The sequence below is a fragment of the Puma concolor genome, chromosome B4, assembly GCF_028749965.1.
Source record: "Puma concolor isolate L17-30 chromosome B4, mPumCon1.1.hap2, whole genome shotgun sequence".
In the NCBI taxonomy this organism is placed as follows: Eukaryota; Metazoa; Chordata; class Mammalia; order Carnivora; family Felidae; genus Puma; species Puma concolor.
The window spans coordinates 124485596-124497794 of NC_141673.1; the positions used below are offsets into that span (position 1 = coordinate 124485596).

At 37.3% G+C, this 12199-nt stretch overlaps 1 protein-coding gene across 1 annotated transcript in view; it reads right to left on the minus strand.

Annotated features, from left to right (window-relative positions):
• Nucleotides 1-12199, minus strand: part of PLXDC2 (plexin domain containing 2) — a 451622-nt gene that overhangs the window by 197696 nt on the left and 241727 nt on the right. Inside the window, exon 4 of the mRNA XM_025930088.2 lies at nt 7983-8052. Within this exon, the coding sequence (XP_025785873.2) occupies nt 7983-8052 (70 nt within the window). The remainder of the gene's footprint in view (nt 1-7982; nt 8053-12199) is intronic.

The window sequence follows — 12199 nt, forward strand, 5'->3', positions numbered from 1 at the left end:
TGTATCAGTTGAAGTGAGAACAAAGTTCTGAGCTGTTTTCACATTGTATCTACTGTTTTTCTGTAAAGCATTAAAAAATAAGGAAAGATCCTAAAAAAAATAAAGATTGGCATTGAAAGAACAGGCACACATAAAGGAATCTGTTTCCTAACTCAAAGGCAACACATCACACATAAATTTAAACAAATATTTAATTTTGCATTTGTGGGTGGGTCTTCAATACATTTTCAAGTTGCAATATTAGCAATTAGCAAAACCATCAGTTACCCATAGCTAACTTTGTGCTTTGATGATCTGTCCTTAACATTCTTGTTATACAAAGGGTAGATTAAAAAGCATGTGGCCTGCTGATTGTAATAACACCTGTTATCGAGTTACTGCCTATGATACCACAATTGGAGGAACATTTCAAGATTCTTCTACCTTGCCTTACAAAGTGGCTACATTTTGTGAGACTTTCAGACACTCAGAGTCACAGAGTGTCTTAAGAGGAGATTCTGTACTGCAGTTAGAGATGACAGATATACCTACGCTGATAAAGAGTACATCCCAAGTCATCAAGACCCTATTATACCTCCCACTCATGAATGGATGAGCCAACCTTTAAAAGGAGCTGTTAGAGATAATGACAAGTTAGGTTCCTGAACACCCTCTGAGCTATGGATAATGTCATCAAGGAAAACAACAAACTACTTTAACAAGCAAGCACAGCTTTACAGAGGAGGTATTTTGTAAAGGATAAAACAGAAAAGTTACATATAAAAAGGCATAGCAATAATAATGACAATAATAATAATAATGATATATGCTATTTCTGTAGCATTTTCTATGAAATAGGTATTGATAATGTATTATTAGTTAATCTTGAACAAAATTATTTCTGAACTAGGTACTTTTATTATGCTATTTTACAGACTGGAAAACTGAGGCAAGAGAGAAAAAGGAATTTGCTAAAGATCACAACAGCTATCACTAGTTTGACTTATGAACCTATACATTCTGGTTCAAATACATTTATCTTAACCTAGATGCCAGATTGTTTCTCCAAAAAAAACTCAATTTCAATTGCTGGCTTCAGGAGGAATTAAGGGAGCTCTTTTGAATTTATTCCTGAAATGGCTGGAGTCCAAAGTTAGTCCCACATTGCTCATTATTTTTTCCCCTTCCTTACCAGGATTGGACAATGGAGCAGCTGCTGTATACTGCGACTTTATTAATTTGTTACCTAGACTCCGTTTGTTTTCAACTGGGTGATATATTTGAGCATCTGTGCAATATTGTTATTTTTCTGAATTATTGATGCAGTGACTAGGACAGGATGCAAGCAAAATATTTGTTGCCAGTGTTTCAAATAAAGTCTGGATCCCCGAGAGGATACATGATGCTTTTTTCCAGAGGCAAATGTTCCTAAGTGAATGTCTAAGCACTAGTGATGTGTGGACTCCTCTGTGACTGTTATGGCAAAAGAAGGCGCTAAACCTGGAGAATGTGCTTTTCACCCACACTTTCATCCTGGCTGATCAACCTTCCAGATTCCTGTCTGCAATCATGACTTCAGCATCACGCATCGATGGTCCTCTCCTTTTTGTTTTTCTATACTTTTCTTCCTTTGTTCTACCCATATTTCTGCCTCTCGTATTTCTCTTACTCATTCCTATTGACTCAAGTCTATCTCCTGGGTGGTCTCTCTCCGGATCTCCTAAGGCTCTAATCTCCAACCACACTTACCCTCAGTCCCAAGAAGCCAGTGCTAATGACGTGTGACGTGTTGATGCATAGGAGAAACAGAACAGCTTCAGAGCATGCAATTCATCAAGCCACAGGGAAAAGAAATGTAATGTTGGTGAATCTGCTGAATCTACGTTTGGACACTAGACAGTCTGGGGAAGAGTTAATCATCTAGGAGGGCTGCTGAGATGAACTCGCTCAGGTTTTCTGAGGTATTTCACAGAAAATCATTTAGATACAGCAAAGCAGACATCACGAAACTTATCTTTCTGTTCAGAATCCCTTGAGCCCTTGTTTGTTACTTTAAATTAATGAATCATATGGGATGGATTTACTCTTGTCCAGCATCCATCCTTTCAGTACTTTCCCTCCATGCATCACATCTCCAGAAACCCATAACTTCTGCTTTCTCTTAATAATAATAACAATAGTAATAATAATACTAAAAGGCAAATAACTCCACATTGACTTTTTTGTTAGATTCAGAAAGTTAATAGATGCATTCTGTTCTGTCCTCTGAGGTTATATATTTGAAAGACGATGGGGTTGGTATTTATAGATCGATCATCATGAGTAATAACTAACTCTCTTCCAGTCTTAAAAAAGCTTTTATAACTGTTATTAATCAAGTCCCTCTAAAACGCATGAAATATTACTTGGGACTGCAATTAAAATATTACTATTTGAAAGTGAGAACAAAAAAAGAAGCTGGAAGATTTGCTAATATACTTCTGGAAAACCTAATCAAAACAATTTGCACTACATTTTCATGTTAAACCTCTTTTATTGGGTACTTAAAAGTGAAAAAAAAAAAAAACCACCCAAATGATTATAGACCAAATTTAAGAAATTAGTCTAAATTTGAGCTTTTTTTTTTGTGGGAAGGGAACAGGTGGAGTAGGAGGCAGGGAACGAAGGAAGATATATATTTTACTTTTGCCTTTTGACTTTTTTACTGCCATGCACTGATTTTTCGTACATTAAACACTGATTACATAATGAAAATTTTATATCTTATTAGTTACCATATGGTAAATGAAATAAAATAGATCTAAAATTCAACACCTTCCACTTAAACAGTGCTGCATGTCAGTTAATATCCAAAAAACTGGAAAAAGAAAGATGTGTGAATACAACTGTTTCGTACCCCGAGAAAAAATTCTAAACATTTTTTTAATTGAACCTCCAATTAGAAATTCATGTAGAAGGAAAGGGAGGCCAAATCCTTCATTCAATCAAGGTAAGTAATACATATTCATCATTATCTTTTAAATTTATATCATCTTTGGTTGCTGATCTCATGTGCAACTGTCGGCAATTCCACACACAATTTTAATTATGAACCGGCATCTGTCTACATACTTAAATTCTGGGGCCCGAATTGTCTGGATATTGTCAACCCTTCTCTTTCCTTTTATTTAAAGTACCTCTTACCCACCCCTGCCTTTTCTCTCATCATAGTTTTGGGTTCCCATGATGGGCTCATGAAAAAAATGTCATTATAAGTGGTGGTAACAGGAATTAAAAATCAAATCGCCATACTTAAATCTGCTTTCTGAAACACTTAAAATATCACCTTAGCAGCCTAATAATAAAAAATAACCAATTAGAGTATTAGAGAGAAAATGAAGGCAGTGTGATATGCCAACAACACAGCTTAGTGGCGCCATTAATGGAAATATTTTTATGAGATGCACAGAGCACTAGTTTTTTAATGCCTGAAATATTTATATTCTGAAGTATTTTTGAAATAGAAAGATAAATGAATGCTTTCAGATTCTGTTACCAGTGAACCAGAAAATAAGATGGTGTTTCTAATTCACTTTGTGCGTTATTTGTATGGATGACTGAAGCTTTTGAAAATTAAAATGCTTAATAAACAAAGATTCATTTTTATAATTTATAAATGAGTGGTCAAAGCTTAAGTTTTTGTTGACATTTTTTGCTTGAAACTTAAGTTTATTCATAAAGAAATATGTATATTTAAATACAAAGACGGGTCACAATAAATTATATGTCTGTATTGTTAAACCATTTTCTGTTTTGAAATGGTGTTGATCTTAGCAATGACACAAGACATCTTTAAGCTCATTTCGGTCGTAAAGAAATTTGTGTCTATGTGAACAGCGAGAGAGAAGAGGGGTGGGGGCTGGATTTTAAGGAGGCATGGGAAACGGGAAAACAGCGTAGTAGGAATGAAGGAGATTGTACTTTAAAGTATCCACTTTAACATTTCACTTTCTTTTTCCCAAATCCCATGTAAAAACAGGTTCAAGAGACATCTGTAGATACAGTTGAGGAGAACTGACAGTCGATAGAATATTCATTTCTGTTTCACAGACACCTATGCGTCCCTCTTTAAAAAATCCCAGTCCCGGGTCTATTTAGAATGGTCTGCAGTCAACTGGATTTAACCTCACCCGTGGTTTCAATTTTTCTCGCAAACCATTCATGGGTAATAACTTTTCAAGATTTCTTTTTTTTTTTTTTTTTTTTTTTAATTTTTTTTTTCAACGTTTATTTATTTTTGGGACAGAGAGAGACAGAGCATGAACAGGGGAGGGGCAGAGAGAGAGGGAGACACAGAATCGGAAGCAGGCTCCAGGCTCCGAGCCATCAGCCCAGAGCCCGACGCGGGGCTCGAACTCACGGACCGTGAGATCGTGACCTGGCTGAAGTCGGATGCTTAACCGACTGCGCCACCCAGGCGCCCCGACTTTTCAAGATTTCTAATGTGACGAGCATTTGTCAGGAGGGTCCACCTGCCTATCACACCTAGTCAATCACAGACGGGACCCATCAAAAGTCTGTGGTTCAGAAGTCCCCCATTAAGAGGTTCTTAGCTTTACTCGCCACATCCTAATGGATCCTGTGGCCTGGAAACCTTTGCAACCACAGTGATTAAAGAGCTCAGCGATGTGTCTTGCACTGACTCTGTCTCTCCTTCTTCACTGCACACGCCCTGGTTAAGGCGCCACGATCCATGCAGAAATACCCAAAGCCCTGCTGTTAATTGCTTTCTTTGCCTTGGCCGCCCTCGCCTTACCCTGCTCTCCACGGCCAGCACAGGCCAGATCTGTTCTCTACTCAGAAAACCCTCATACCTGCTGGATATCATCAAATCGGTAATATTCGAGGTATTTCACATCACTCTTCTCATCTCCCCTCGCTAGACTTTAACTCCAACCCTCCAATCGGGATAAACAGATGTACGTGACAGTCCTCCAGATATATTGGCTACAGGTTCAGCACTGTCCCTTAGTTCAGCATCCCTTTGTCTGGAATGCTCCTTCCCTCCCCATGTTTTTTTCAACCTGCCTCTCTGCCTACTAAAATTCTACCTTCCCTCAAGGCCAGTGTGACAAACCCGTTCTTGACTGGCCCAACGGGAATGGCCTGGGAGCAACCTTCTGCCCCTCCAGTATTTAGAGTCAGCGTCCTCTGACGCTTAGTTATATACTCCTTCCTCTTCTTAAAAGAAATTTTTTTAATGTTTATTTATTTTTGAGAGAGAGAGACAGAGAGACAGAGCACGAGCAGGGGAGGAGCAGAGAGAGAGAGAGACAGAATCTGAAACAGGCTCCAGGCTCTGAGCTGTCAGCACAGAGCCCGATGCGGGGTTCGAGCTCACAAACTATGAGATCATGACCTGAGTCAAGTCGGTGCTCAACCGACTGAGCCACCCAGGCCCCCCGCTCCTTCCTCTTCTTAGATTCTAAGATCCTGAGCAGGATCCATATTTTACCCTTCTCTGGATACAGTGAAATATCACATCCTGTGCCTTTCACACAGTAGGGATTCAATCAATACTGACTGAATAAATAAACAATAAATGCACAAACAAGCTTTTTATTTAGTCAAAAACTTTTACAGGAGATTCTTGTTTTGTTTTGAAGAAACCCAGGTGAGTGTCTAAATTATCTCAGTTATGCCTCTCTAAGCAGGGTGTAGATTTATATGTGCAAGTTCGATGCTAGCATGTTTTAAGTAGAGAGAAAAAAATGTTTCTTTACATTAGTGCTTTCTTCAAAGAAGATGGAGATCATTTAAGATACCAGATTTTTCACTTATCTTGAGGATCTTTTCAAAGGAAATTGGTACTTTGAAGCAGTAAAGATGATATAGCTATTTGTTTGGGTTTCTTTCCTACCAACTCAGCTAAGGGAAATCTTAGTTCATATTGGCTGAATCACCGACATGACTTTTAAAGATAAAACAATTTGAGAAGCTGAAAATCAAAGGGGTCCGTATTTTCACCACTGTGTGTACAGATTTTGAACAAACGTGGTTAATAATTCACTGTTTAAAATTCAGTGGAACACTTTTTAAAATTCAGATGTTAGAAAATGTGCTTAATGTCCAGCTTATAAAATAGCCATGTTCATATCATATTTCAAAGATGCTAGGAAGCATGATGTAATTCATAGTGTCGGGGGCCATCTTTCATTTTTACCTTTTTCCTTTTATCTCAATCCTTCAACACATTAATTAAATGTCTATTAAGTGCCATGCATCATACTAGCACAGAAATGCATGGCAAGCTCAAAAAGACATGGTCCTTGTGTGAATTTTGCTTATATTTAGTCCTTTCTTTACACAAAATTTAATAGTGTCAGAACTGAAGCCATTGGCATTCCCTAAAACCAGCTCTTCTGCTTGAGTTTGTGATTTCTGCTGACAGCATCATTTCTCTCCCTTGATTTGAAAAAGCCACAGACTTGCCAAAGCTCTCAATATGTGCCACACAAACTATTGCAATATTCTTCCAATTATATGTAGCAACCCCAGTCTTTTTACACTTGAAGGCATTATACGAACGTCTGGGTTCAGCTTCTTAAAGCTTATTACTTACTAATTAAGGACTAATGACTCACATAGACTCTTGAGGCAATATATAAAATTGTCCCAATCTACCTTTCTCTTCTTAATATGTCACATTTTTTTTTTTTGTAAATCTACTTCCAGCTTCTCTCAAACTCAATTATTTGCTATCCTACATACACCTTACCCATTTCTTCTTCTGTGTATTTACTCAAGATGTTCTTCTGTAGGACCTACCCTTCCTTCCCTACATAACCACAGAAACTGAGACATCATTTAAGAAATATCATAAATAGCAATCTTTCTATAAAGTCTTACTGGACTTTCAAAACAGATGGCTCAGCTTTGTCATCCCTGGAAACCCATATTTCATCATATGTATTTTCTAAGGAACCCCCACATTCTGCTTCACTCTAATAGTCCCCTAGGCTATATAATCCCAAGGCAGACATAGCTTTATTTCCCATTGTTCAGAGTAGGTGCTCAAAAACTTTTGTTTGTTTGTTGATATTTCTGGTTATAAGTCTTATTCTGAATCCTATGTATCTTCTAAATTTTATATTAAAATGTGGCACAAGTGATCCACATGACTTCCTTACCATTCAGAAGATCAATAATGAAACGTGGTGAAGGAAAGGGACTCCTGTCTAAGGTGCATTAGACATGGGTGCTCTGTATGTAGACTCCATTCCACCTCTGGTTTTCTTTTAACTTATTTCTTGACTTATGCTTCCATGTTTATGTTTTTCCCTCAGAACACAGGGATATTCTCTGGCCTTTTGCTTATCTCTGCTAGTAGCACTCAAGGATTAAATTTTTCTGACTTCTGGGATACACTAAAAAAATGATAATTGCCTTTCAAGAGTATTGCTAATCTCTATACTAATCTCCAAAGGTTGCGCAGAAAAATAAAACTAAAAGAATCCCAGCTGAATCTCAGTGTTTACTTTTAAAATTCAAATTAGTTGCCAGTCAACATAGGTGGTATTAAAGAGTGGGGGAGGGGCAAATAATTAAAGGTAATATAATGAAGATGTGTGTATACATATTTATATTAATCAATTACATACATTAAAAGAAAGAAAAATACCGCAGCAGGTTCCTTAAACACCTTTTTCTTTTCTAGGTCTATTCCCATTTATGCAGTCTTACCATATTACCAAAGATGAATTAAAACACAGAAGGAAAAAGAAGGAAAAAAAAGTAGAAAGAAAACAGATGAATCTAAGCTGAAAATTATAACTCCACCTTTTTTTCCTGCTGAAGTTTTTCCAATAGCTATACTCTTTCTTAGATTTGATTTACACCCGTAACTTTGTGATAGAAGGCAATGGTTTTCCCAATAAATGTCCCTCTTGAAATGTAAAGTAATTTAAAAATAACTATAGTGAAACTGTAGATTATTTAGGGTGGATGGGTAGAAAAACACTTACCCCCAGTTGCCACAGTGATTTCACGTAGGAAATGGCCATAAAATGGGAAATCGAAGGACAGATTCACTCTCTGCAAGGAACAACAACCAGAAAAGAAAATCAATAATGTACATAATCGTAAATGTAAAATGAAAGCCTTCCAGTTAAAAAAAAAAATGATGCTTCTACTTTGAACTACTATTATTGTAGTTGACTGTTCGACCTTGAATCCCTGGTGGTAATAAAGGATTTCTTTTCTCTGGTAATTAAGTGTTCGAAGTATGTGAGAAGAAAAAAGTTGACTGTGATGGTCTATTGGTCTGTTCTTCGCTTACAAAAAGAATCTGGAACTTTCAACTGTGATTCAAGCTATTCTCTCCAATTCTCTTAGTCGTCCACTGAGAATCAGTTCAGTCATCATGGTGAGCAATTTATTTTAGGATTCTATTTTTAGTTTGATTAGTTTTCTCCAACACAGTAGAACATGTCATCTATCAAGTTTCACTGAATAAGAAAGCAAAAAATTTATTTTATGTAATTATGTATTCAATTTGTCTTCTGTACATTTCATAATGAAAGGCGGTTTCATGTAACAAGATAGCTTGCACTCCGATCTAGACCTGCAGATATTTTTATTTTTGGTGCGATAAACTCTCTGTATTTGGTATATTATGTCCACTTTGAAAAGCACAGAGTCAAAGAATAAAAAAATGCTGCTTATTGGAGAACTACTTTGCCTACTTAACTACTTTAGAAGAAAACTGGAGAGACTTAAGAAGAAAGCTCATAAATTTCACCCCTCTTTGTTCGAAAAAAGGGACCATATATACATACATATATATGTAGTTTTACTTATTATTGTATTATTTATAAAATATGTATTTATATTTTTATATCATATATTTATATATTAAATACACATATAATTTATATAATAAATATATATATATATATTATATACAGTAAAATAAAAACAAAACACAACAAAGCAAAACAAAAAACCTTAGATTTTTCATATGTTTGAAGTGATATAAACCAGATATATTATTATTATGCAAGAAGCAAGAAAAAAGTGAGTTATAACAAAAATGACCAACTGAAATAAAAGGAGACAGAAAGAAATTAATTACCTGGTTTAGAGCCCAAAAGCACACACAAATTACCTACAGCAAAAGGTTTTCATGTTGAAATTCAACAGTGTATATTACAGCTCTCCCAATATACAAATTAAAAAAAAAATAGAGAGGTATATCTAGATTGAATTTTGCTCATTCCAATTTTGCAAATGATCACGTTTTTACATCCATCAGAGATTTCTAATGACTTATTTGGCACGAAATTAATGATTCAAAATTTACAGTAACTTTCAATTAGGTTTTCATTCCCTCCTTTGTAATGAGAGCTGCATCTTCCGAGAGGGTTTATCACCATTTTTATTTTATGCTGACTGATGGGAACAACAAAACCCATTTTCACGGCACTAACTGAAATGAGTGGTTACTAATAACCCTAAAATAAAAGCTTCCAATGGCAAAATTGGGTATCTCATAAAAGACATCCAAAATAATTTTATAAAGGCGCTTGCTGTGGTATAGTGCTCTTCATCGTTGTAATTTATTTCCATGCTCATGAGCAAACTGGTAAAATTCATCACCCTTCGGAACCCTTACTTCCAGAGTAGGAGTTTGGTTTAAATATGTATTACTCACAAATGCTATCAATTACTCTACCAAAGATGAACCAGAGGAATAGGATATTAGTGTCTCTGCCACCACAAACATTTCAATATTTTTAAAAGAAGAATGAGACACACACATATGTAAGTTTGACTTTTCTTGAGAAATAAAGACATTCTCAAGGAAATTTTGTTCATATATTATTCTGAAGAACAGTATCAATAATTGAAATGCTTCCCTGTGTAAAGGACCAGTTTACCCTAGTTACCACCATGACCGCTTCACGGACACTGAAGGAATAGCAATGCAAATTTAGAAAGATGCCACCTTCTCAATAACGGTGAAATCCACCATTTCTCTGTGGATAATACTTTCCAAATGTAGGTTCCTAATAATTTCCTCCTAGGCTTGGCTCCAATTCCCCTAGAAGTCATTCTCCATATTATCTAGCACATCACTCCCCCACTTGAAATCATTCAATCCACATCCAACCCTCTCTGAAATCATGTCAAAATGGTGACAATGTGTTCTAAGGCCCAACACTAACTGGCCCCTGCTACCTCACAATTTTCTCTTCATATTTTCTGCTCCAGCAAGTCTTCTAGAGCTTTCTTTTAGTTCCCTTGAACCTGCCACCTTTAAGCGTTGGTTCTGGTACTGCTACAAGCTGTCGCTTATGACTGTCATAGTCTTTCAAATTTGGTTGGCCATGGCTTCCATATTCCTTAAGCCTTGGCTTAGTTTGATTGGCACCCCAAATACCAACTCCGACATAAGGATTTAGGGGCATATAGTTTGTTTGGAAAGTAATCAGGAAGTATTTGCTACAGAAAGTGGGAAAAGCGAGACAAGGAAAAGAGCAATCAGTAGTAGATACACTACTAGGTATGTTACTGTTATAGCTAGTTCTCCTCTTGGAGAGCCTCTGAGAAACAAGAAGGAAAACATGCCTTAGACTCTTCTCATTGGATGTCAGGAGGCTGGGACATTTATCCATTAACTCCCATCTCCTACCGACTGGAGAGGTTAATTCCCCTCCTCCCCCAGACTCCCTGTGCTTGTGCCTTCAGACAGAAAGAAGAGACACAGCACTTGAGCTAGTAAGTTGCTGATATATTAGAACTGCCCTCCATGGTTTCAGGTGAACTCAAGGAGGCAGAAGGGATAAGGGACAAAGCATCAACAGGGACTAGCTAGGTCACATCCGCAGAAACTCCTACTTTGACTTCTTAGCTCAAGGTATGCCTTCTTACGATATCCTACCTAGCATTCTCTACATATACAGACTCACATAAAGCAACTGCATAATATTCAGACAATAACTGCATCAAAGTGAAACTAACTTAGTGTCAGAGTGGTTAAGAACAGCTTAAGAGGAAAACTAGAATTTGAACCCACATGTGGTGGACAGCGATGGCAATGCTCTTAATTACTGAGATGTTAAAGCGATGAGAAAAGTCATACATAAAGGCAAGTTTTTGAAAATTATTATTATCCCTCCTTAAAACACATAACTGAAAAATATTAAAACATAAACAGGAAAAAGAAAAGCTCTGGAATTTTATAGAGTGCTTTTTCTTCCCCCAGGGAGTGCTTTGTGGTTTTTGTTTATTTGTTTGTTTGTTTGTTTGTTTTCATGGAGTGCCTTGACACTAAATGATTATATATTCAATATCATTACCCCTGGGTAATTAGATCATTATTTTTCCTCAGTATGGTATATAAAACAGGCATGCGGGTCACTGAAGAAAAGTTTTATTTACTCGTTCATCCAGTTGACAACATTTACTTAGCACCTTACATATACCAGTCCCTAAATCAGAGGCTGAGGATACAACAGTCAATAGGTCCCACCCATTCCTTCCTTTGAGGAGTTCACAAAGTGGTGCAGGAGAACATCACCTAAGGATAAACAATAGGGCTAGGCAGGGGCAGAATAAGGCCCAAGACAGGCGACCTAACCCAGAGGAGATGTCACTGAAACTCTTTTAAGATGACAAACGGAAGTTAGCCAGATGAGACCTTAAGGCATGGAAGCAGAAGCGATAGGTCAAAATAGGGGTAGAAAGTAAAACTGGAAGCCTGGGTGGCTCAGTCGGTTGGTGTCTGACTTCGGCTCAGGTCATGATCTCGTGGTTTCCAGGTTCGAGCCTCGTATGGGGCTCTGTGCTCAGAGCCTGGAGCCTGTTTCTGATTTTGTGTCTCCCTCTCTCTCTGCCCCTTCCCTACTCACACTCTCTGTCTCTCTCAAAAATAAACATTAAAAAAAAAAAGAAAGAGGGGCGCCTGGGTGGCGCAGTTGGTTAAGCGTCCGACTTCAGCCAGGTCACGATCTCGCGGTCCGTGAGTTCGAGCCCCGCGTCGGGCTCTGGGCTGATGGCTCAGAGCCTGGAGCCTGTTTCCGATTCTGTGTCTCCCTCTCTCTCTGCCCCTCGCCTGTTCATGCTCTGTCTCTCTCTGTCCCAAAAATAAATAAAAACGTTGAAAAAAAAAAAAAAAGAAAGAAAGCAAAACTGAAAGGACTTTATGATTATTGGAAGGACATTTAAATCGGGAGTGAGG